Below are 25,165 nucleotides of genomic sequence, written 5' to 3' on the forward strand. Positions count from 1 at the left end.
TTTTTTGAAAATTTGGGTTTTTTTGTGGAACAAGGATTGGAAAGCATCAGTGGAAAGGAGAAATGTTTTTCCCATATTAACTCTTACAGGAGAGAATTTCCCTTCCTAGGGGTAGATTTCATCTCACTTCCTGTTGTCTCCTTCCGTTTGCAAGTAGGAGTCGTTTGTAAGTTAGTTGTTTGAAAGTAGGGTCCTGCCCTATATACTCAGCAGAAATTTGGGCCTTAGGTGTTGCTGTGGCCACAACACTGTAAGCCCTCACAGGGCTCTGCTGTGAAATATTAGATCAAGAATTGTAATTACATGCCCCTGTTGAACAGGAGCTGAAAAATTAGGCCTTAGGCACTGGTGCTGGTGCCACAACACTGCAACCCCTCACAGACACTCTAGTTGGAATGCAGGAACGAGCCCTGCTGCAAAGTATTGCATCAAAAATTGTAATTACACGCCCCTGTTAAACAAGGGCTGAAAAATTGGGCCTTAGGCACCGGTGCTGGTGCCACAACACTGCAACCCCTCACAGACACTCTAGTTGGAATGCAGGAACGAGCCCTGCTGCAAAGTATTGCATCAAAAATTGTAATTACACGCCCCTGTTAAACAAGGGCTGAAAAATTGGGCCTTAGGCACTGGTGCTGGTGCCACAACACTGCAACCCCTCACAGACACTCTAGTTGGAATGCAGGAACGAGCCCTGCTGCAAAGTATTGCATCAAAAATTGTAATTACATGCCCCTGTTAAACAGGGGCAGAAAAAATGGGCCTTAGGCACTGGTGCTGGTGCCACAACACTGCAACCCCTCACAGACACTCTAGTTGGAATGCAGGAACGAGCCCTGCTGCAAAGTATTACATCAAAAATTGTAATTACACGCCCCTGTTAAACAGGGGCAGAAAAAATGGGCCTTAGGCACTGGTGCTGGTGCCACAACACTGCAACCGCTCACAGACACTCTAGTTGGAATGCAGGAACGAGCCCTGCTGCAAAGTATTACATCAAAAATTGTAATCACACGCCCCTGTTAAACAGGGGCTGAAAAATTGTGCCTTAGGCACTGGTGGTGGCGCCCAGAACCAAAAATGTTCTTACAAGCTATCAGCGTGATGATTGAGGAGGAAGAGGATAATTACTCAGGGATAGTCACTCAGCATCAGCATAGGCAGTCTTTGAAGGGATCTGAGATTTCAAAAAAAAATATTCGGTTACATCAGCATCAGGTGCTTGGTAGCTGGTGGTGATCCAAGACTCATTCATTTTTATGAAGGTCAGTCGATCGACCGAGTCAGTGGACAGACGCACCCTGTGATCGGTTACCACGCCTCCAGCAGCACTGAATGTGCGTTCTGAAAGAACGCTGGATGCAGGACAGGCCAGTAGCTCAATTGCATACTGTGCAAGCTCTGGCCAGTGATCCATCCTCAAGACCCAGTAACCCAGAGGATTTTCGGTGGGAAAGGTGTCCAAGTCTGATCTTGCCCCTAGGTATTCCTGCACCATGTAAAACAGACGCTGGCGATGGTTGCTGGAACCGATCATACCTTGGGGCTGCGGACCAAAAAATTGTCTGAACGCATCGGTCAGACGGCCACCTTCTCCACCGCTCCTTCTTTGACTGACCGAAGCCTCAGCAACACGTTGTCCAGAAACAGGAGTTTGTAACCTCCCAGTCTCTGGGAACGCGTTGCACAGACCTTTCTGAAAGGCCTCCCGAAGATGTTTCATCCTCTGCTCCCTCTGCGATGGCAAGATAAGGTCCGCAACCTTACCCTTGTAACGTGGATCAAGGAGGGTTGCCAGCCAGTATTGGTCCTTCTCCTTGATACCACGAATTTGAGGATCCTTACGCAGGCTTTGCAGGATCAGGGAGGCCATGCAGCGTAGGTTTGCTGAGGCATTCGGTCCGGAGTCCTCTGGATCACTAAGGACGACATGGTCCGCAGCCACCTCCTCCCAGCCACGTACAAGTCCATGTGTTTCTTGGGACTGATCCCTTAAAGACTGCTGCTGATGCTGGGTGCCAGGCTCCACCTCCATACTGACACAATCTTCCTCCTCCTCCTCCTCCTCTTCCTCCTCGTCCTCTTCCTGTGTGATCGGCGGGCACGCAGGAACACTGTCTGGATAAAGGGGGCCTTGAGAGCTAAGGAAGTCCTCCTCTTCCTGCCTCTGTTCTGCCTCAAGTGCCCTGTCCATTATTGCACGCAGCGTGTGCTCCAACAGGTGGACAAGGGGGACAGTGTCACTGATGCATGCACTGTCACTGCTCACCATCCTCGTGGCCTCCTCAAATGGTGACAGGACAGTGCATGCATCCCTGATCATGGCCCACTGGCGTGGGGAAAAAAAAACAAGCTCCCCTGACCCTGTCCTGGTGCCATAGTCGCACAGGTACTCATTGATGGCCCTCTGCTGCGTGTGCAGCCGCTGCAGCATGGCCAACGTTGAGTTCCACCTGGTGGGCATGTCACAGATTAGGCGGTTCTTGGGCAGGTTAAACTCCTTTTGGAGGTCCGTCAGCCGAGCACTGGCATTATATGACCGGCGGAAATGCACGCAGACTTTCCTGGCCTGCCTCAGGACATCCTGTAAGCCCGGGTACCTGCCCAAGAACCGCTGCACCACCAAGTTAAGGACGTGAGCCAAACAGGGCACATGGGTCATTTGTCCCTGTCGGAGGGCAGAGAGGAGGTTGGTGCCATTGTCGCAAACCACCATTCCTGCCTTAAGTTGGCGTGGCGTCAACCACCTCTGAACCTGCCCCTGCAGAGCTGACAGAACCTCTGCCCCAGTGTGGCTCCTGTCCCCCAAGCACACCAGCTCAAGCACCGCATGGCATCTTTTGGCCTGCGTACTTGCGTAACCCCTTGTACGACTACGGAGCACCGCTGGTTCCGAGGAAGAGGCCATGGAGGAAGAAGAAGAGGAGGGGGTGGAGGAGAGAGGTGTGTCACAATCATTAGCATTTTGGAGGCGTGGTGGCGGAACAACCTCCAACACTACTGCACCTTGTCCTGCATCCTTCCCAGCTGCCAGCAGAGTCACCCAATGCGCCGTGAAACTTAGGTAACGTCCCTGTCCATGCCTGCTGGACCATGAGTCAGCGGTAATATGCACCTTACCGCTGACCGCCCTGTCCAGCGAGGCATGGACATTGCCTTCCACATGCTGGTAGAGAGCCGGAATCGCCTTCCATGAGAAAAAGTGGCGTTTGGGTACCTGCCACTGAGGAACCGCACATTCCACAAACTCACGGAAGGGGGCAGAGTCTACCAACTGAAAAGGCAGCAGTTGAAGTGCTAGCAATTTTGCCAAGCTAGCATTCAACCGCTGGGCATGTGGATGGCTGGGAGCAAACTTCTTTCGGCGGTGCAGCAGCTGGGGCAGGGAAATTTGCCTGGTACAATCTGACGTCGGTGTACCAAAATCAGATTGCCCACAAGTACGTGGCTGTGACACACCTAATTCTACACCTTCATTCCTCTCAGTGCAGGTCTCAGAGAGGACTGAAGGTCTAGTGGGGTTGGAAATCTCAGCTGATGAGGAGCAAGCAGAGGTCCTCTTTGTTCTTTGGTGTGGGTCTTTTAGATACGCTTGCCAACGAACTGCATGGCAGGTCAACATATGTCTGGTCAAGCATGTGGTACCCAAGCGGGAGATGTTTTGGCCACGCGAGATACGCTTGAGACATATGTTGCAAATAGCAGCGGTGCGATCTGATGCACTCGTCTCAAAAAAGGCCCACACCAAAGAACTTTTTGAATAACGCGCAGAGACTGCAGCGCCCTGCACATGTGGAGCTTTGCTGTGTGATGCAGTCAATGTGCTGCCCTTAGGCTGGCCCCTGGAGGGCATCCTGCCTCGTTGGTGATGTGCCGCCTCCTCCTCCTCCTCCTCTCTCCTATCAGGCACCCACGTTGAGTCAGTGACCTCATCATCCCCTCCCTCCTCCTCACTGGAGCAAACCTGGCAGTATGCTGCAGCAGAGGGAGCATGACTGCCAGATTGCTGTCCTTCTTGGGCACCCCCTCTGTCCGTGCTCGTGTTACTGCCTTCATCGAGCTCAGTATCATCATCAGAGCCTTCCAAACGCTGGGCATCCTCCTGGAGCATGTACCCAACACTGTGGTCAAACAGTTCGAGGGACTCCTCAGGAGGACATGGTGGGGCTAGGGAATGAGCCACTGATGACATTGAGCCGAGGGAAGAGGCCGCTGCTTTGCCAGACAAAGTACCCTGGGCATGGGTGAGAGAGGATGAGGAGGATGAGGACGGCTTGGTCATCCACTCGACCAAGTCTTCCGCATGTTGCGGCTCAACATGACCAGCTGCCGAAAAAAAGGCCAAGCGTGTCCCATGGCCACGTGCTGATGAGGATGCACCGTCTCCACAACCAGCACTAGACGTAGAGCCTGCTTGCCCTCTCTTATTGTCTTGTGACTGTCTGCCTCTCCTTCTTGGCCTTCCAGACATACTAATGGCCTGTAGCTGCACTAAGCTGGGATATATATATATATATATATATATATATATATGTACTGATACTGCAGCTAGCAAAATCAACTGCCTGCCTGTAGTATGAGAACACCACCAACCTTCTACAGGTAGCTTTAGCTGAACACTGTGAGGTGGACGCACCCCACTAACTTGTAGGTTTAGCAGAACACTGTGAGCAGGACGCACTGCACTAACTGTAAATAGTCTAGCTGCCTGACTGTGGTACTAATAGGATCAAAAGAACACCAGCAATTTTCTTCAGGTAGCTGTATTTACTGTAACAAGACAAGCCTGCCTGTCAGTAAGAAGATAACAGAAACGGATCTAGCTGAACACTGTGAGCAGGACACACCCCACTAGCTTGTAGGTTTAGCTGAACACTGTGAGGTGGACGCACCCCACTAACTTGTAGGTTTAGCTGAACACTGAGCAGGACGCACCCCACTAACTTGTAGGTTTAGCAGAACACTGTGAGCAGGACGCACTGCACTAACTGTAAATAGTCTAGCTGCCTGACTGTGGTACTAATAGGATCAAAAGAACACCAGCAATTTTCTTCAGGTAGCTGTATTTACTGTAACCAGACAAGCCTGCCTGTCAGTAAGAAGATAACAGAAACGGATCTAGCTGAACACTGTGAGCAGGACGCACCCCACTAGCTTGTAGGTTTAGCTGAACACTGTGAGCTGGACGCACCCCACTAACTTGTAGGTTTAGCTGAACACTGTGAGCAGGACGCACCCCACGAACTTGTAGGTTTAGCAGAACACTGTGAGCAGGACGCACTGCACTAACTGTAAATAGTCTAGCTGCCTGACTGTGGTACTAATAGGATCAAAAGAACACCAGCAATTTTCTTCAGGTAGCTGTATTTACTGTAACAAGACAAGCCTGCCTGTCAGTAAGAAGATAACAGAAACGGATCTAGCTGAACACTGTGAGCAGGACGCACCGCACTAACTTGAAGGTTTAGCTGAACACTGAGCAGGACGCACCCCACTAACTTTTGTAGGTTTAGCTGAACACTGTGAGCAGGACGCACCCCACTAACTTGTAGGTTTAGCTGAACACTGTGAGCAGGACGCACTGCACTAACTGTAAATAGTCTAGCTGCCTGACTGTGGTACTAATAGGATCAAAAGAACACGATTAATTTTCTTCAGGTAGCTGTATATACTGTAACAAGACAAGCCTGCCTGTCAGTAAGAAGATAACAGGAACGGATCTAGCTGAACACTGTGAGCAGGACGCACCGCACTAACTTGAAGGTTTAGCTGAACACTGTGAGCAGGACTCACTACACTAACTGTAAATAGTCTAGCTGCCTGACTGTGGTACTAATAGGATCAAAAGAACACCAGTAATTTTCTTCAGGTAGCTGTATATACTGTAACAAGACAAGCCTGCCTGTCAGTAGGAAGATAACAGGAACGGATCTAGCTGAACACTGTGAGCAGAACGCACTGCACTAACTTGTAGGTTTAGCTGAACACTGTGAGGTGGATGCACCACACTAACTTGTAGGTTTAGCTGAACACTGTGAGCAGGACGCACCCCACTAACTTGTATGTTTAGCTGAACACTGTGAGCAGGACGCACTGTACTAACTGTAAATAGTCTAGCTGCCTGACTGTGGTACTAATAGGATCAAAGGAACACCAGTAATTTTCTTCAGGTAGCTGTAAATACTGTAACAAGACAAGCCTGCCTGTCAGTAGGAATATAACAGGAACGGATCTAGCTGAACACTGTGAGCAGGACGCACTGCACTAAATGTAAATAGTCTAGAAGATAACAGGAACGGATCTAGCTAAACTGAATACAGTGTATATATATATATATATATATATATATATGCAACACCTGGGATGCATATATATACACAATACACTGTAAGTGCAGCTAACTGACTGACTGTTCTGCCTAATCTATCTAACTCAAATCAAATGTCACTGTCTGTCTCTCTCTCTCTCTTAATGAACGCCGGAACACACACTACACAGGGCCGCCGTGCAGGCGGCCTTATATAGTGTGGGGTGTGTACTAAATCCCCTGAGCCATAATTGGCCAAAGCCTCCTTGGCTTTGGCCAATTACGGCTCTCTGTTCAGGCGGCGCTGTGATTGGCCAAGCATGCGGGTCATAGTGCATGCTTGGCCAATCATCAGCCAGCAATGCACTGCGATGCCGCAGTGAATTATGGGCCGTGACGCGCCACACGAATTTGGCGCGAACGGCCCATATCGTTCGCAATTCGGCGAACGGGCGAACAGCCGATGTTCGAGTCGAACATGGGTTCGACTCGAACACGAAGCTCATCCCTAATCAGAACAAACCAAACTATAACTGGCATTGAAGTAGGAGGTATTACACACAAATTATGTATATTTGCAGATGATATATTACTTTTTCTATCATCACCACAGGTCTCTGGTCCTAACTTAACCACTTGAGCCCCGGACCATTATGCTGCCTAAGGACCAGAGGTCTTTTTCCAATTTGGCACTGCGTCGCTTTAACTGCTAATTGCGCGGTTATGCAATGCTGTACCCAAACTAAATTTGTGTCCTTTTCTTCCCACAAATAGAGCTTTCTTTTGATGGTATTTGATCACCTCTGCAGTTTTTATTTTTTGCGTTATAAACGGAAAAAGACCGAAAATTTTGAAAAAAAATGATATTTTCTAATTTTTGTTATAAAAAAAATCCAATAAACTCAATTTTAGTCATACATTTAGGCCAAAATGTATTCGGCCACATGTCTTTGGTAAAAAAAATGTCAATAAGCATATATTTATTGGTTTGCGCAAAAGTTATAGCGTCTACAAACTAGGGTACATTTTCTGGAATTTACACAGCTTTTAGTTTATGACTGCCTATGTCATTTCTTGAGGTGCTAAAATGGCAGGGCAGTACAAACCCCCCCCCAAATGACCCCATTTTGGAAAGTAGACACCCCAAGGAAATTGCTGATAGGCATGTTGAACCCATTGAATATTTATTTTTTTTGTCCCAAGTGATTGAATAATGACAAAAAAAAAAAAATATTTACAAAAAGTTGTCACTAAATGATATATTGCTCACACAGGCCATGGGCCTATGTGGAATTGCACCCCAAAATACATTCAGCTACTTCTCCTGAGTACGGGGATACCACATGTGTGGGACTTTTTGGGAGCCTAGCCGCGTACGGGACCCCGAAATCCAATCACCGCCTTCAGGATTTCTAAGGGTGTAAATTTTTGATTTCACTCTTCACTGCCTATCACAGTTTCGGAGGCCATGGAATGCCCAGGTGGCACAACCCCCCCCAAATGACCCCATTTTGGAAAGTAGACACCCCAAGCTATTTGCTGAGAGGCATATTGAGTCCATGGAATATTTTATATTTTGACACAAGTTGCGGGAAAGTGACACTTTTTTTTTTTTTTGCACAAAGTTGTCACTAAATGATATATTGCTCACACAGGCCATGGGCCTATGTGGAATTGCACCCCAAAATACATTTAGCTGCTTCTCCTGAGTATGGGGATACCACATGTGTGGGACTTTTTGGGAGCCTAGCCGCGTACGGGGCCCCGAAAACCAATCACCGCCTTCAGCGTTTTTAAGGGCGTGAATTTTTGATTTTACTCTTCACTGCCTATCACCGTTTCGGAGGCCATGGAATGCCCAGGTGGCACAAAACCCCCCCAAATGACCCCATTTTGGAAAGTAGACACCCCAAGCTATTTGCTGAGAGGCATGGTGAGTATTTTGCAGCTCTCATTTGTTTTTGATAATGAAGAAAGACAAGAAAAAACTTTTTTTTTTTTTTCTTTTTTCAAATTTCAAAACTTTGTGACAAAAAGTGAGGTCTGCAAAATACTCACTATACCTCTCAGCAAACAGCTTGGGGTGTCTACTTTCCAAAATGTGGTCATTTGGGGGGGTTTTGTGCCACCTGGGCATTCCATGGCCTCCGAAACTGTGATAGGCAGTGAAGAGTGAAATCAAAAATTCATGCCCTTAGAAAGCCTGAAGGCGGTGCTTGGTTTTCGGGGTCCCGTACGTGGCTAGGCTCCCAAAAAGTCTCACACATGTGGTATCCCCGTACTCAGGAGAAGCAGCAGAATGTATTTTGGGGTGTAATTTCACATATTCCCATGGCATGTTTGAGCAATATATCATTTAGTGACAACTTTGTGCAAAAAAAAAAAAAAAATGTGTCTCTTTCCCGCAACTTGTGTCGCAATATAAAATATTCCATGGACTCGACATGCCTCTCAGCAAATAGCTTGCGGTGTCTACTTTCCAAAATGGGGTCATTTGGGGGGGTTTTGAACTGTCCTGGCATTTTATGCACAACATTTAGAAGCTTATGTCACACATTACCCACTCTTCTAACCACTTGAAGACAAAGCCCTTTCTGACACTTATTGTTTACATGAAAAAGTTATTTTTTTTTGCAAGAAAATTACTTTGAACCCCCAAACATTATATATTTTTTTAAAGCAAATGCCCTGCAGATTAAAATGGTGGGTGTTTCATTTTTTTTTTTCACACAGTATTTGCGCAGCGATTTTTCAAACGCATTTTTTGGGGGAAAAACACACTTTTTTAAATTTTAATGCACTAAAACACACTATATTGCCCAAATGTTTGATGAAATAAAAAAGATGATCTTAGGCCGAGTACATGGATACCAAACATGACATGCTTTACAATTGCGCACAAACGTGCAGTGGCAACAAAATAAATACATTTTTAAAAGCCTTTAAAAGCCTTTACAGGTTACCACTTTAGATTTGCAGAGGAGGTCTACTGCTAAAATTACTGCCCTCGATCTGACCTTTGTGGTGATACCTCACATGCATGGTGCAATTGCTGTTTACGTTTGACGACAGACCGCCGCTTGCGTTCGCCTTAGCGCAAGAGCAGGGGGCGACAGGGGTGCTTTTTTTTTTTTTTCTTTATTATTTTTTTGCTTTTTTATCTTATTTTTAAACTGTTCCTTTCATTTTTTTTTTTTAAATCATTTTTATTGTTATCTCGGGGAATGTAAATATCCCCTATGATAGCAATAGGTAGTGACAGGTACTCTTTTTTGAAAAAATTGGGGTCTATTAGACCCTAGATCTCTCCTCTGCCCTCAAAGCATCTGACCACACCAAGATCGGTGTGATAAAATGCTTCCCCAATTTCCCAATGGCGCTATTTACATCCGGCGAAATCTAAGTCATAAAATGCTCGTAGCTTCCGGTTTCTTAGGCCATAGAGATGTTTGGAGCCACTCTTGTCTCTGATCAGCTCTATGGTCAGCTGGCTGAATCACCGGCTGCATTCTCAGGTTCCCTGTTGAGACAGGAGAGCCAGAGAAAAACACGGAAGACAGTGGGGGGGGGCATTCCCTCCCACGGCTTGTAAAGGCAGTCTAGAGGCTAATTAGCCGCTAGGATTGCTTTTACATGAAAGCCGACCGCTGGCTGAAAAGAATGATACCAAGATGATACCTAAACCTGCAGGCATCATTCTGGTATAACCACTCAAATTTGTGAATGGCGTACCTGAAGACAAAAAAATGGTTAACAATGGTTAACAATAAAGCACAGTAAACAGTAAAGTATAAATAATTACATACCTGAAAAACAAACATGATAAAACATAATAACAATAACAATAACAATAAAACATTGCAGAATAGAATACAGTAAAAAAAGAGCAGAACAATAGAGAGAGAGAATAGAGAGAGAGAACAATAAAACGACAACTATTTTTTTTTATTTTATATATATATTTTTTTTTTACACTTTTTTTGTAACTAACTTTTATAACGGTAACCGGTTCCAGGTTCGGGTCTCTCAAAATGCGATGGCATCTTGGGAGACCCTGTGAAAGTGTGCCTAGTCTGTGGAATGCTGTACCCTACGCTAATACTCAACTAGTGTATGGTAGCGTTCAAAACATTCACCAATGCAAAGACCAGGATTGTCAGGACAGGAGGGACAATAATAGTGGGTGTCACGCCTATATCCGCGCTTGCTGCAGACACGACATCTTTTTGGGGGGGTTCGTTGGGTAGGGGTACTCGGGAGGACATAAAAATGCCTCTCATGCAGCCGACTGCATTTGGTTGGGGATGTGAATGGGGGAAGTACGGGCGCTGCAGAAGTGGTGGGTTCCCAATTAGGATTGGCGAATTCAGCAGGAAGGGCACTATGGGCATGACGGGCCTGTGTTTGTCTTTTTGGTGGCAGCGGGACACTACTTGTGCTTGCCACCTCACCAGCTTGAACTGCACTTATGGGACTTGCCACGTCACCAAGTGTTACTGCAGCGCTGGTTTGACTATGACCGGGGTGTACTAGGCCGCTGGTGCTTGCCAGTTCAATAAAAAGCTTCCAAAAAAACTGTTAGCGATCGCAGGGATCAGGCCTGACTCTGCAAATGCTGCAGTTATGCGTTTAGTGTTTTGTAAGTGACAGTGATCGATCGATACTTCACTTGGGTGGGCTGGGCTGGGCCGGGCGGAGGGGCAAAATGCAGGTGCTAGCAGGTATCTGGGCTGATCCCGCTAACACTGCATTTTTGGGAACCCTAAACTGCTGGGGACGCTAGTATAGATCTGATCGGATCAGATATTGATCCGTTCAGATACTATACCACTAAAGGAGGCGTATGCTGCGTACGTGGGTGTTAGTGGTACTGGCGCTAACCTGACGCTGCCTGGGGCCGGTGCTTGCTAGTTCACCAAAATGCTACCAAAAAAACTGTTAGCGATCGCAGGGATCAGGCCTGACTCTGCGAACGCTGCAGTTATGCGTTTAGTGCCTTGTAAGTGACAGTGATCGATCGATACTGCACTTGGGTGGGCTGGGCCGGGCGGAGGGGCACAACGCAGGTGCTAGCAGGTATCTGGGCAGATCCCGCTAACACTGCGTTTTTGGGAACCCTAAACTGCTGGGGACGCTAGTATAGATCTGATCGGACCAGATATTGATCCGTTCAGATACTATACCACTAAGGGAGGTGTATGGTACGTGCGTGGGTGTCAGTGGTACTGGCGCTAACCTGACGCTGCCTGGGGCTGGTGCTTGCCAGCTCACCAAAATGCTACCAAAAAAACTGTTAGCGATCGCAGGGATCAGGCCTGACTCTGCGAATGCTGCAGTTATGCGTTTAGTGTTTTGTAAGTGACAGTGATCGATCGATACTGCACTTGGGTGGGCTGGGCGGAGGGACAAAACGCAGGTGCTAGCAGGTATCTGGGCTGATCCCGCTAACACTGCGTTTTTGGGAACCCTAAACTGCTGGGGACGCTAGTATAGATCTGATCGGATCAGATATTGATCCGAACAGATACTATACCACTAAGGGAGGCGTATGCTGCGTGCGTGGGTGTTAGCGGTACTCGCGCTAATCTGACGCTGCCTGGGGCGACGCATATCACCGCCGGGCAACCGGGGGGCTAAACCTTTATTCGGTAATAAACGGCGGGTGCCCTGACACTATAAAAAATAAACAAACTAACCAGCGTCACCCGTAACAGTTATACGGTGATCAATGGTGAAAGGGTTAACTAGGGGGCAATCAAGGGGTTAAAACATTTATTAGGTAGTATATGGGGGTCCCTGTCGCTATAAAACGCTGACGGCGAACCTAAATATTTACCTCACTAACTAGCGTCACCAGCGACACTAATACAACGATCAGAAAAATGATCGCTTAGCGACACTGGTGACAGGGGGTGATCAAGGGGTTAAAACTTTATTAGGGGGTGTTAGGGGGGTACCCTAGACCTAAAGGGGGGGTAATACTCACTGCCCTAACACTGTAACTGTCACAAACTGACACCAATGCAGTAATCAGAAAAAAAAAAAAAAACTGCTGGTGTCAGTTTGTGACAGGGAGGGGGGGGGTGATTGGGGGGGATCGGGGGGCGATCGGGGGGGATCGGGGTGTTTAGTGTGCCTGGCATGTTCTACTGTGTGTGTAGTGTTGGTGCACTCACATACCTGTCTTCTCTCCTCGGCGCTGCAACGGAATACCGAGCCGAGGAGAGATGACATCATTTCCTTTGCTGCTGTTTAGCATACAGCAGCAAAGGAAGTAATCTGATTGGCCGGCGGCGATCGCGAGGGGGGGCCACGAACGGATGGCTTCCCCCTCACCTCCGATCGCCGGGGGACAAAACGGGACCGCCTCGGGCACCGGGGGGGGGTCCGATCGGACCCCCCACCCGCGGGAGGCAAATCACGTACATGTACGTGATTTTGCCTGCCCGTGCCGCCTTGCCGACGTAAATCGGCATGAGGCGGTCCTTAAGTGGTTAATACCAGCTCTTGATGGATTTGCAGCCCTATCCGGCCTTATGATTAATCCTAAGAAATGCCTATTGCTTAATATTTCACTCACAAACATGGAATTGATCCCGGCTTGGGCTGCACTCCCATTCACATGGGCAGAAAAATCAATCCCATATCTTGGAATTCATTTAACAGCATCTCATTCTGACTTATTCTCAACCAATTATCCTCCTGTATTAAGACAGATCACAAATCTAATAAAACAATGGTCACAACTTCCTTTATCCTGGATAGGGAAGATTAATGCAATCAAAATGACTATTCTACCCAAATTGCTTTATCTATTCAGAGTCCTCCCTATTCCAATTCCTTCCTATTTTTTGAGAATAGTACAAAAAAGAGCAACTTCGTTTATATGGGGCTCTTCTAAACCACGTATACCTATACACACACTACATCTTCCCAAAAATAAAGGAGGCCTGGGATACCCTAATTTTACTAACTACTACAGAGCAGCACATTTGGCCAGTCTGTCCAAATACCATGCAAAACAGGAAATCCCATTATGGGTATTTATAGAGGCTTCAGAAAATGACCCTCTATTAATATCAAATTTATTATGGCTTGATCCTAAAGACCGCTTTAAAATTCATAATCCCATAACTAAACACTTCTTAGCTCTCTGGGATAAATTAAAAACCAAATATCAGTTACAATCTCTACACAATCCTCTCCTTTCTTTTATCAGAAATCCAGCCTTTTATCCGGCATGGATCTACCCAAATTCTTTTAAAGCTTGGACAACATCAGGCATTCAGACACTAAATGACTTCATAGCAACTAAATCATTCCTTTCATTCCCATCGCTTAGAGAAAAATATGATCTACCAAACTCTGAGATATTTAGATATCTCCAAATCAAACATTTCTATACACCATTCCTAAAGGGGGATACACCATTATCCCAATTATCCATTTTTGAATCAATCTGTACAAAAGATCCATTTGCTAAAGGTACAATTTCATCACTTTATAATCAATTATATGGAGTAGCAAATCTTAATAGACCCTCTTACGTTCAGAGGTGGGAGGAGGACCTGGGACGAACTTTAGAAGACACGGACTGGTCTAACATATGGCTCACATCTAAGTCATCTTCACCCAACATCTTAGCACTGGAGACAAATTATAAAGTCCTAACTCGCTGGTACCTTGTACCCACTAGAGTGGCAAAATATTCACCTAATACCTCAACTCTTTGTTTTCGAGGATGCCCAGAAATAGGCACATATTTACACATATGGTGGACGTGCCCAGTAATCCAAACCTTCTGGAAGGAAGTCTTCGTGATTGCATCTAAAATATTTTAAAAAATAATACAACCAGATCCATATTTAACTTTACTTAATCTAAAACCGGAATGGTTAACACTCTCTCAATTCAAACTTATGATCCAACTAATAACGGCTGCAAAACAAACAGTGGCCAAGGCATGGAAATCTCCTACATTGGTACTAGCAGAAACAATTCACAGAATGAATAATACAATGTCCCATGCTAAGATGGTAGCCATCGATCAAAATCAAATTCCAAAATTTGAAAAACTTTGGCCTCCTTGGATAAAACAACAGTTCCTGTCAAACTTCAATGACTCTATCCTGTTGCCATGGTAACAGATTAAATTACTTACAGAGACACCCATTCTAAGGCTTCAAAGAGAACTAAAAAGAATAATAAACTGACGAGCGGGACAACCTTGTGGACCATACCTCTACCTTTCAACCCTTTTTCTTCTTTCTCTTTCCTTTTCTCCACCTTACGATTAAAGCTCATTATCAGAATTTATTTGACCTATATACACTCTACTTGTAAACAATATGTATAGTAGGTATAAATCATTTAATTACCTACAAAAGTAACTAAGGAAATTATATATATCTTTAATTTAGGTTTACGTGAACCCAATGTTTAATATTTGAAATTTCATGATATTTACCTATATAAACCCTACTGTAAAACAATGAGCTTACTTTATAGATCCTTGTAAACTTACTTTATGTATCTTTATAACATTGTATACTCAATAAACTTCTTTTGACAAGGAAAAATCTTACCTTCATATACTCCTTCTGCAGGACCTGGATGATGGCAGAACAGTTCTCTGGGATAATGATCCCCAGATCCTGGGGGGAAATGCCTGTCAAGAACTTCAAGTCCTGCAGGCTTCTCCCCATCGCCAAGTACCGCAGGGTGGCGACGAGCCTCTGCTCCGGAGTGATGGCTTGCTCATGCAGGTATCCTGCCTGCTGATATAGGGGGTCAGCAAAGCCAACAAACTGTGAAATACGGGGTCCGTCATACTAAGAAGGTTCCTGAAATCATCAGGATTATTCTCACGGATCTCACGGAGCAAAGGCATATGACAGAACTGGTCACGCTGAAGCAACCAATTCTTGGTCCATGAACTCCTCCCCACCCTGTTCATGGACTGGACTTGTGTCAAGGTCAGGACCCCAACACCAAGCCCCCGCACAGCACAAATTCTACGAGGAGTACATATACGCAACATGGCTAGAAAGCTGTTGGCTGCTCAGAACGAAGTAACAGAACGCACTGAAGAACAGCAAGGCCTGTGAAGAGCGACCTGAAAAACAGTACCGAACGAACAAGAACACAATGACTAATCAAAGTCACACATAGCTTGCTTGCACGCACTGAAGAGCAGATATGAACCCACAAGCACAAACTGAATAGCAGAAAACGATCTGAAAACCACGAGTCTGAAAAAGCGCAAATCGTCTCTCACCAAACTTTTATTAACACGAGATTAGCAAAAGGAGCCCAAAGGGTGCCGCGCTTGGTTCTGAAATGGCCTTTTCTAGTCTCGTCGTACGTGGTTGACGTCACCGCGTTCTTGGCGATCGGAAATTTCAACAACTTTGTGCGACCGTGTGTACGCAAAACAAGTTTGAGCCAACATCCGTCGGAAAAAATCCTAGGATTTTGTTGTTGGAATGTCCGATCAATGTCCGACTGTGTGTACGGGGCATAAGGGTCCACCAGCTTTGGGCTGATGTTTCAAGATGTGCATTTTGTAAGTTAGCTAACCTTTGTTAAAGGGGTTAGTTGTAAGCTCAACTCATTTACTATCACATTTGAAGTGTAACTCTTGAGTTTCCACTTGTAGGAACATGTACAGTAAAACATAAGATACTCAATATTGTGTATCCTTTTTCCTTTCCATTGCTGGGTTCACTTTTAAGTAAAAAGAGGAACATGGGGGCGCATGCGCAGCTCTCCAAGATGGCGGATGTGTGATCCCTGAGCTCCGCTCCTGTCCAGTGTTCCGTGGCCTCTGTACAGCAACGTAAGCCACAAACTGCTCCAGAGGTGAGACACCACGACCCCGCTGCACATCCCGGCACCCTATGGGCAAAATCTGGGACCAGAGATCCCACTACTGAGCTACGCAACACTCGAGGCCCGCCTCCACCATGGACCGCTTCCTAATCAGGCCTCAATCCCCAGTCTCGATTTCTCCGGGAGATCCGGAGGATTACATCAGCACTCTAATGGCGGAGGATGGATCGCAGCAGCAGGCCATCCTCCCACACACGGGTTCTTCTCCTCACCCTGTCCTGACCCCGGAGATGATGGATCTTAAACTCCAGGCTCTGGCTCAGCAGGTAACCAGGGACATATCACAGGAGATGGGGAGAATATCTAGAGAGCTCAGGGGAGAGATAGATGCACTTGGAGAACGCACAGCCTCCCTAGAGACAAAATTTAATGAGACTCTGCTATATGTATAGGCTCTTGAAGAGGAAAATGCAGCCCTAAAAAACTCAGTGTCCCAATTGCAGCTTCAGCAGGAGGACCTCGAGAACAGAGAACGATGCCAGAACCTGAGACTACGCAGAGTCCCTGAGACTGTTGCTGACAACAATATCAGGCCTTATCTCTTAGGCCTATTTAACACCCTGGCACCTGAAATTGTGGACACTGACGGGCGCCTCGACAGAGCTCATAGGTCCCTGGCCCCTAAACTCCCCACGGCGGCCAGACCCCGCGACATAGTGGTACGTTTCCAACTAGGGCCACGCGCAACAGATCCAGTATTGAATACAAAGGAGACAGAATCCAACTGTTCAGTGACCTCTCTCCGATCACTGTGGCCAAGCGTCATTCTCTACGGCCCATCACCTCTCATCTACAACAATACAAGGTCCCTTATTTTTGGGGCTTTTGCCTCAACGTCACTCTAGATGGGGTCCAACACGCCCTTCGGGACCTTCAGGAAGGTGATGCATTCATCAAACATCTAGGCCTGCCTCCACTTCCTGCGGACATGGATCAGGCCCTGCCTACCACCCCAAGTCCATTGTCAGCTCCATCCAGAATCTGGACCCCAGTGAGAGGAAGAGGGTCAAAGGCCTACTCCACTCCCCAGCGCTCTCAACGCTCGAGACCACCAGCTTGATTTGATGTGGAAACTCTACCCTTGTCCATATCCTTTTTATGGCTTCATTTGGGATCTGACTGTTACTCAACTCCCTATTTGGGCCCACTGTGGTTACAGTACGCCTCCTCCTGCAGACATCCTGCAAAGTTTAGGCTATTTTTGCTGCCTGTTTGCCTTCTTGTTAATGGATCCAATTTTCCATAGGACACAGTTATATTTCTTTATCTAATGGCTCCCCCACGGCTGCCTTTGCCCGGGTTGCCCAGAGATGTGCTCGGACAGGTAACGCTATTAGCGGATCATTGTGATGGGTAGTCACGGGTCCCTCACCATTTTGGAGATGGCTATGCTCCCCAATTGGTCCTCAGGCTACAATCGAGGATTCCTGAGTAATTCTTGTTCAGGCCTTTTTGTGAAGTTTTTTTCTTTTGTTCTCATTTTTTGGGCCTTACAGGCCTTTTTGTTTCTAAGCGTCATAATCTTACATGATCCCTTTTTTGGATCACCTCAAGTTTGCTCAAAAGCTGCAGTTCTACTTTTTCTTATTAGTATTTTTTATTTTATGTTTTTTTACTCTTAGTCCTCTGGTTGATCATCTCACGATAAGGGATCTTTTGCACAGACTAAGGTCTGCACTTAGACTGCGCATACATGTATTTACTGTTGGGCTGTTAACCATTGTTTTGAATGCTTCCAAGCTGAATTATAATGTTTACTTATGGCTTTGAAACTGTTATCATATAATGTGAAGGGTTTGAATTCCATAAAAAAGAGATGGATGGCGTTGAAGGAATTCAGGGCCTCCGGTGCGGATGTCATCCTTTGCCTCTAGACACTTCCCAGTGTCCTTTCTAGCTTCGGACCCATCTGGAAGGGCTGGAGTGGCAGTTTTGGTTAAACGCTCGTGTCCCCTCCAGATTAATTCCACTCATCTGGATCCTCATGGGCGTTATATAATTTTAGACGGCACTTACTTATCTAACCCTATGAGGATCATGAATGTATATGCTCCTAACACAGGTCAAATTAAATTCCTTACTGAAGTTTTTGAACGATTACACAGAGTAGCTCATCCCTTTATGATAGTTGGAGGAGACTTCAATGCTGTCCTCTCATCTGGCCGGGATAGAAAATCGTTGTTCCACACCGGGCCCCCTCATGCCCCACAGTCCTTAGCCACTTCCTTCAGGAAGCCGATTTGCACCCACCATCTGTTTGATGCTTGGCGAGTCAAGCACCCCGTGGGTCATCAGTATTCACTTTACTCCCCTCCCCACAAGATGTTTTCAAGACTGGACTATTTCTTAGTGACGGCTCCATTGCTTTCCCACACGGTGTCCTCTGACCTGGGTCCGATTACCTGGTCGGTTCATGCCCCCCTATCCCTAGATCTTTGCCTCTCAGCTGCATTTCCCAGGAGGTGCCACTGTAGGCTAAATGAGTCTTTAATAAAACATCCCGAGTCTAGAGATAAACTTCTCACCGCCCTAACTGAATACTTCCACTTAATCACAGGTTCAGCCCGTCTGTCCTCTGGGAGGCTCACAAGGCGTTCTTTAGAGGATGGGCAAAACAAAAATTTTATGAATTTTCAAATAAACCGCATGGAATGTTGGTATCTAGGCTTAACCCTAGGCCCTCCCTATCTTTCCCGGATTATATAAAATGCACAGATGGGACTCCCACCTTCTGTCAACAGACAATGAGTCAAGTATTTGGGGAATTTTATGACAAACTCTATAACTGCCTCTCCCCTGACCAAAATCCCCCTTTTGACCACAAAGCTTTTTAAACATTTATGGCTGATCTCCGCCTCCCCCGACTTGTTGAGGAGGAGGTGCAGATTTTAAATGCACCCATTACTGAGGAAGAACTCACTCGCACTGTCAAATCTCTCCCATCCCATAAAGCTCCAGGTCCAGACAGCCTTCCCTACACTTATTATAAGACCTTTCTCCCGACTATTTCAAAACACTTGCTATCTCTAAAACTGAAGCTCTGCCCTTACATCTCCCTCCTGATGATCTCCTTTCACTAAAGAACTCATATCCCTATCGCTGGTGCACCTCTTCTCTCAAATACTTAGGAGTACAAATCACTTTGTCTTATTCTACCCTTCATTCGGCTAACTATGTTCCCTTATTTAAATCTATCAAAGATGTGTTAAATACATGGAACCCCCTCCCGATATCTAGGATAGGCAGGATTAACGTGCTGAAGATGTCGGTAATGCCCAAACTTTTGTATTACTTTGAAATACTTCCTGTCCCTATTCCGATGGCCCAATTGAAACTCCTTAAACGGTGGTTTCTCAATTTTATATGGAAGGATGGGGCACATAGAGTGGCCAGCTCAGTCATTTTTTCCCGCAGGGGGCAGGGAGGTATGGGAGCACCGGACATCCACAAGTACTATTTGGCTTCCTACCTCCATGTGATGGTGTCTTGGGCCAGCATGCATCCTCCAAACAGGTGGACGGAGATAGAGATGGGTTCGTTGTTGCCGACCCACCCCTGCTCCCTGGTTTGGTCTCCTGCATTATTTACTGATCCCAAGCTCCATGACCTCTGCCTGGGCCCTATGCTGTTTTCACTCAGGATTTGGTGATCCTGCTATATAAGTTCTCACTGGCATCCTCCTGCCCACCCCTTTCTAATGTGCTATTTAACCCCCTTCTACCTGATAGTCTCTCACACTCCCGGATGTTCCCTTGGGCCAAGGCGGGTCTGTTCCAACTCCGACATTTTGTGCACCCTATTACCCGAAATCTTTACTCCTTCCAGGACCTACAAACTAAAAGCCAAAAAGCCAAAATAAAATTCCAAACCAGCCGTTCTTTTCATACCTCCAAATATCCCACTATCTAGCATCCCTTTCACCTTCTCTTACTTTGATCAAACCTACACCCTTCAAAGTTATATGCTCTCAGGGACCATATCAATCACGACATATATCGACTTCTGCAAGAGAACCTTCCAATCTCCGTGGAGCCCCACTCATATATGAGTAAATGGTCACATTTGACACAACAACAAACCCCCCATCCCAATGGGCTAAAATTTGGACCTCAACATCCAAAATATCCCGATGTGTGGCGCAAAGAGAAACAGCTTACAAAGTGCTTTTTTTTTGTATAGGACACCTGAGGTTATAAACCGATATGATGCTTCCCTCTCTCCTCTTTGTTGGAGATGCAGAAGGATCAGGGGCTCTCATTATCAAATTTTATGGCAGTGCGATTTGATAGCTCCCTTCTGGTCCATGGTTGTGATCATGCTCCAGCAGATTCTTGATTCCCCTATCCCGTCGGATCTGGTACATCTTCTTTTAGGCCTCACATTCCCTGGATTGGGGAAAAATTTGAACAAATTGGCATCATATGTGTTACTGGCTGCAAAAAGAGCTATCCCTGCATGTTGGCTTTCCACCTCCCCCCTATTCAGTCCCAGCTTATACAAGCTATTACTGATATCCGTAGAATGGAGCATATGACAGCCATGGTGGAGGATGCTATGGAGAGATTTGATAGGATCTGGGCCCCTTGGGACCGCTATATATACATGGCTCTTCTTGAGGTTCCGGCTCCTGTCATTCTATTATTGCCCCTTGTCTGACAATTGAAATATATAGTAGAGTTCACAGCCTGATGATCAACTGATTCTAATGGGTTGATTTTGATGCTATTTTTTTATTATTTCTGATTACATTATGTACAAAACTATTGTCTCTGTAATCATACACCTGTTTACCTTCTTTTCTTGATTGTTATTATTACAGTTTGTATGCTACGATTTTTGAAAAATTTCTCAATAAAAATACAATAAAAAAAAAAAAAAAAAAAAAGAGGAACACAAACAATACTTTGAAACATCAAAAAAATGGGTCTCATTCGGTGGGTAGTAGTGGCTACCAAGCACTGCATCCAGTTTCATGCCTCCTACAGACATTGCCTTTGCAGCTTAAGGGGGAACAGTTGAGGGAGGGTGTGGTAGGAACACTGTGTAATAGACTCACCCAGGACTGAGGCTTTTGGAGGGGACTGCAGGATAGCCTCTTGCCTACTGACTATGGGCCCTGGCTTTTAAAAGAACACTACTTGTTGTAAGGTGTATGCTGGGGAGACCCTTGGAGTAATGTTACTTTGGATTCAAGTCCATGTCTCCCCAAGACACGTAGACTCTGGGGACTCTAGGCCCAGGGTCCCTGTGTGGGTCCCAATTGCTCATTACCAATAAGGACTGCTCCACACAGTCAGACTGATAGCAGATATTAATTTCATCAGCTCAATCACCTGTCTTCCACACATTGTTAATTGTGCTAATTAACTGACCTATTGCCTGCTAGCAAACTATTGCGGGGATGTGTTTACACTTGGGCTAATGTCTATTGTACTGTGAGCTCGATGCCGGACAGTCTGTTACTGGGGGTCTCCTGCTATTGTCTGTTTATTAAGGTGTTACGTGTTTTCTGCTAAGTATGTCTGGCCCATTGTTAGTTGGGTCACCTATTGTCTGATTAATCAAAATATTGTTTGGGTGGGCATTGAGTCACCTAGGCTGGTTAAATGACTAGTTAATTAGCTCATGTTAATTATGTTTCTGGTTACAGTTTGTATTGTTCGGGTAATATGATCAGGAGGGGAAGTTCTCCTGTGGGATATAAAAGTATGTGTTTGAGTTTCAAATAAACAGTTCCAGTTTTGCAGCCAAATGTGTCCTGCCTAGTTCTTTGTTGCAGTAGGTGACTATAATATCTGATATCTATGTTCAGACTGGAGAAAGCGGTATACTGATGGAAGCATTCAAACAGAGTGTAGGAAGCAGCTCAACCGTGTGTTTTTACTGCCCTTTGACTGCATGTGTAAAGAATGCATGTCTGCTCACCCAACAAATTGAATTCAAAATACTAACAACTACTTACAAAGCCATCCACAACTCTGCCCCCAGCTACATCACTGGCCTAGTGTCAAAATACCAACCTAATCGTTCTCTTCGTTCCTCCCAAGACCTCCAGCTCTCTAGCTCCCTCATCACCTCCTCCCATGCTCACCTCCAGGACTTTTCCAGAGCCTCTTCAATCCTATGGAACTCCTTACCACCATCTGTCTGATTTTCTCCTACTCTATTAGCTTTTAGACAATCCCTGAAAACCCTCCTCTTCAGAAATGCCTATCCTACCCACATCTAACAACTTTATTTTCATTTTCTACATCTGATCATCCCCCACAGGTATTACCTTTTGTTTCACTTGACCCTCCCTTCTAGACTGTAAGCTCTAATGAGCAGGGCCCTCTGATCCCTCCTGTATTGAATTGTATTGTAACTGTACTGTTTGCCCCCGTGTTGTAAAGCACTGCATGAACTGTTGGCGCTATATAAACCCTGTATAATAAAAAAAATAATAATTAAGAACCCTAAAGGCAATTCCAGAGGTAACATCTCAATATCAGGTTGTAAAGCCAATAACCACAGTGGCTGACTAATCTCTTCCGTCAGTTCAATGCTTGTAACAGAAAAATAACTATGCTAAGTAGAAATATTACAGCAATAAATCTTTTACAGCAGAGCTGCTGCTGATGGCTGCTGCAATACTGCCCCACATGTAGTCTACACTTGGCCATGGATGATCATTGGCTCTGGTTCTACTGCCGATACAGAGGCATCCTATGATCCTCAGTCACCGGTTTCTCAGTTTTACCTAAGTGTATTTTGGGAAGTATATTGTGATAATTGGCTTAGGTTTTAATAAAAGGTCTACTAAATACATTTGTTGCTCTATCCTACAGGCTATCTGCATTTGTAGTGAAGTCCTTTAGTAAAGGGCGGCCCTACATATTTATAGATGAAAGTCATCTAAAACAATCTTTTACCTGGCTTCAGAATATTCGTAAAGAGACTGGCTGTTTCCGCAATGTAGGAAGACTACTGAATACTGCTATGCAGGTGATTTTATTATCATTCTTACAAAATGATACATGCAAATTGTTATACAATGTTTATCATAGACATGGTTATATTATAAAGACATAGTAGCTTCTATGTCCAGATACTTGAATGTCCAGATTTTGATGTTTTGTTGGCTTGAATCATAATTTTTTTCTGCAATCACATTCCTTGTCATCAGTTTCCGTATATTCTATCCTTATCAGCAGTTCTTGTGTAAGAAAACTTCTTTGTATAAGTTTCACAGTTTAATTTTATGTCTGGGAAAAATGTTTAAAAAATGCATGCTGCAAAACATTCACATTTCAAAACCAGTGAAAATGAAATATACTGTATATACCAAAGTGCATATTTAGCAAAATTCACAGTAGCACAACAATAACCCCTAATTAATTCAGTGTTCAATACAAAAATGCAATGATCGAATATATATAATATTTCATGTGCAAAGAAAATCTAAAAAAAATTTAAAAAAAACCCCACGTATTTCTGTTATAAAATGTTGCATACAAATACCCTTCTTCATATATTTCTTTCAAAATGTAGTCTGCTACATTTCTTTGGTAACAATAACCCAAATCCGTGTATATTATTTAGTCTGTGTGAAAGTTAGAGAGTCTACAAACTATGATATATGTATTTACAAATGCCCTAAAATGCCAGGTCAGTACAAATACCCCCCAATTGATCCCTTTTTTGAAAGTAGACTGTTCAAGGTATTTAGTAAGAGGCATGGCAAGTTTTTTGAAATTGTAATTTTTTTTGCCATAATTTTTTGGAAATTTAAAAAAATAATATTTGTATTTAGATACCAATATTTCTGGTATCTAGACCAGTCACAGCGGCCGGATACCAAGCACCACAATCAGTGTGCCAGTGTGCATGAGCTTGGCAATACACTGGTACATCTTGGTGCCTGCTCAAGCCTCTGGCCAACAGTAAAATTACTGTTGGCCGGTCTGCAAATGGTTAAAGAAATAAAGCTCAGGAAACCATGAAAATTATGAAAATCTTTAACATGTCTTCACTCTTTATCTTGCTAAGGAAGCTTATTTGAAACAAAAACATATGTAACCAATATAGGTCCTAGCTTCTTGGTAGAAGAGATACAAAATCCTAGTTCGTATTCAAGTCTTACAAAAATTCATTTCTACTAGATGTCCTCAAACATAATTAATCCAATCAACTAAAAAATTGATTTACAAGGATAAAAACTTAGTGTTGTGATTGAAATAAAGACTATACAACTTCTTGGGAGTGGGTTCATTCTTAAATAAAATAAAATATATTTTTTCTTCTTTTCTTTTACTTAAACCTCTTCAGCAAAGTTTCAGTCTAATAAGACTAAAAATTGGTCTTCATTACAGGGAGGAGCGAAAGATGATGTCTCCCTTTCTGCATATGTGACCATGGCTCTGATAGAGGCCGGTGTATCTCTGAAAGTAAGTGATCATCAACATTTAAAAATATTGTTACATTCCTGTATATGTTGTACCTAACCAAGAGAAAAAGTAATCTTGCAAAGTTACTTCCAAGCATAACACCTTTTTTCAACCAATTACCTAATAGTAGGTGTTGTTAGAATGTGTGTACAGTTGGCCACTGGTGTTTCATTCCAGTTATTGTTAGATTGTAACACGTTACCCCTGAACATGGGGGAACCAATGAGCTTGAAGCAGCTCCCTTCCATGTTGTTCTATGTAATCAATCTGTGCCTAAGCAGGAAATCAGGTATGACCTTTATTGGGGTAGGAGTAGAAAGGAATATACATATTAGACATGTGCATTCATTTTCGCCTGAATGCATTTTCGTCTGAATTTTGGGTATTTTCGTTATCGTTTTAACAAACGATAACGAACATGCAGAATCTGAAAACTGAAAGATCCGACATAAACAAATGCTTTATTTTTGTTTTCGTTGCGACAACAGTTCGCTATAGATAGGAGATTCGACATGATGCTGACAATAGCGATCTGTGTCCA

General features: G+C 44.8%; 1 protein-coding gene across 1 annotated transcript in view; it reads left to right on the top strand.

Moving 5' to 3' along the window:
• Positions 1-25,165, top strand: part of LOC141105646 (alpha-2-macroglobulin-like) — a 267,675-nt gene that overhangs the window by 208,376 nt on the left and 34,134 nt on the right. The window contains exons 26-27 of the mRNA XM_073595621.1: positions 23,026-23,182; positions 24,550-24,624. Coding sequence (XP_073451722.1) covers positions 23,026-23,182; positions 24,550-24,624 — 232 coding nt within the window. The remainder of the gene's footprint in view (positions 1-23,025; positions 23,183-24,549; positions 24,625-25,165) is intronic.

Source organism: Aquarana catesbeiana, linkage group LG08 (genome assembly GCF_042186555.1).
Source record: "Aquarana catesbeiana isolate 2022-GZ linkage group LG08, ASM4218655v1, whole genome shotgun sequence".
In the NCBI taxonomy this organism is placed as follows: Eukaryota; Metazoa; Chordata; class Amphibia; order Anura; family Ranidae; genus Aquarana; species Aquarana catesbeiana.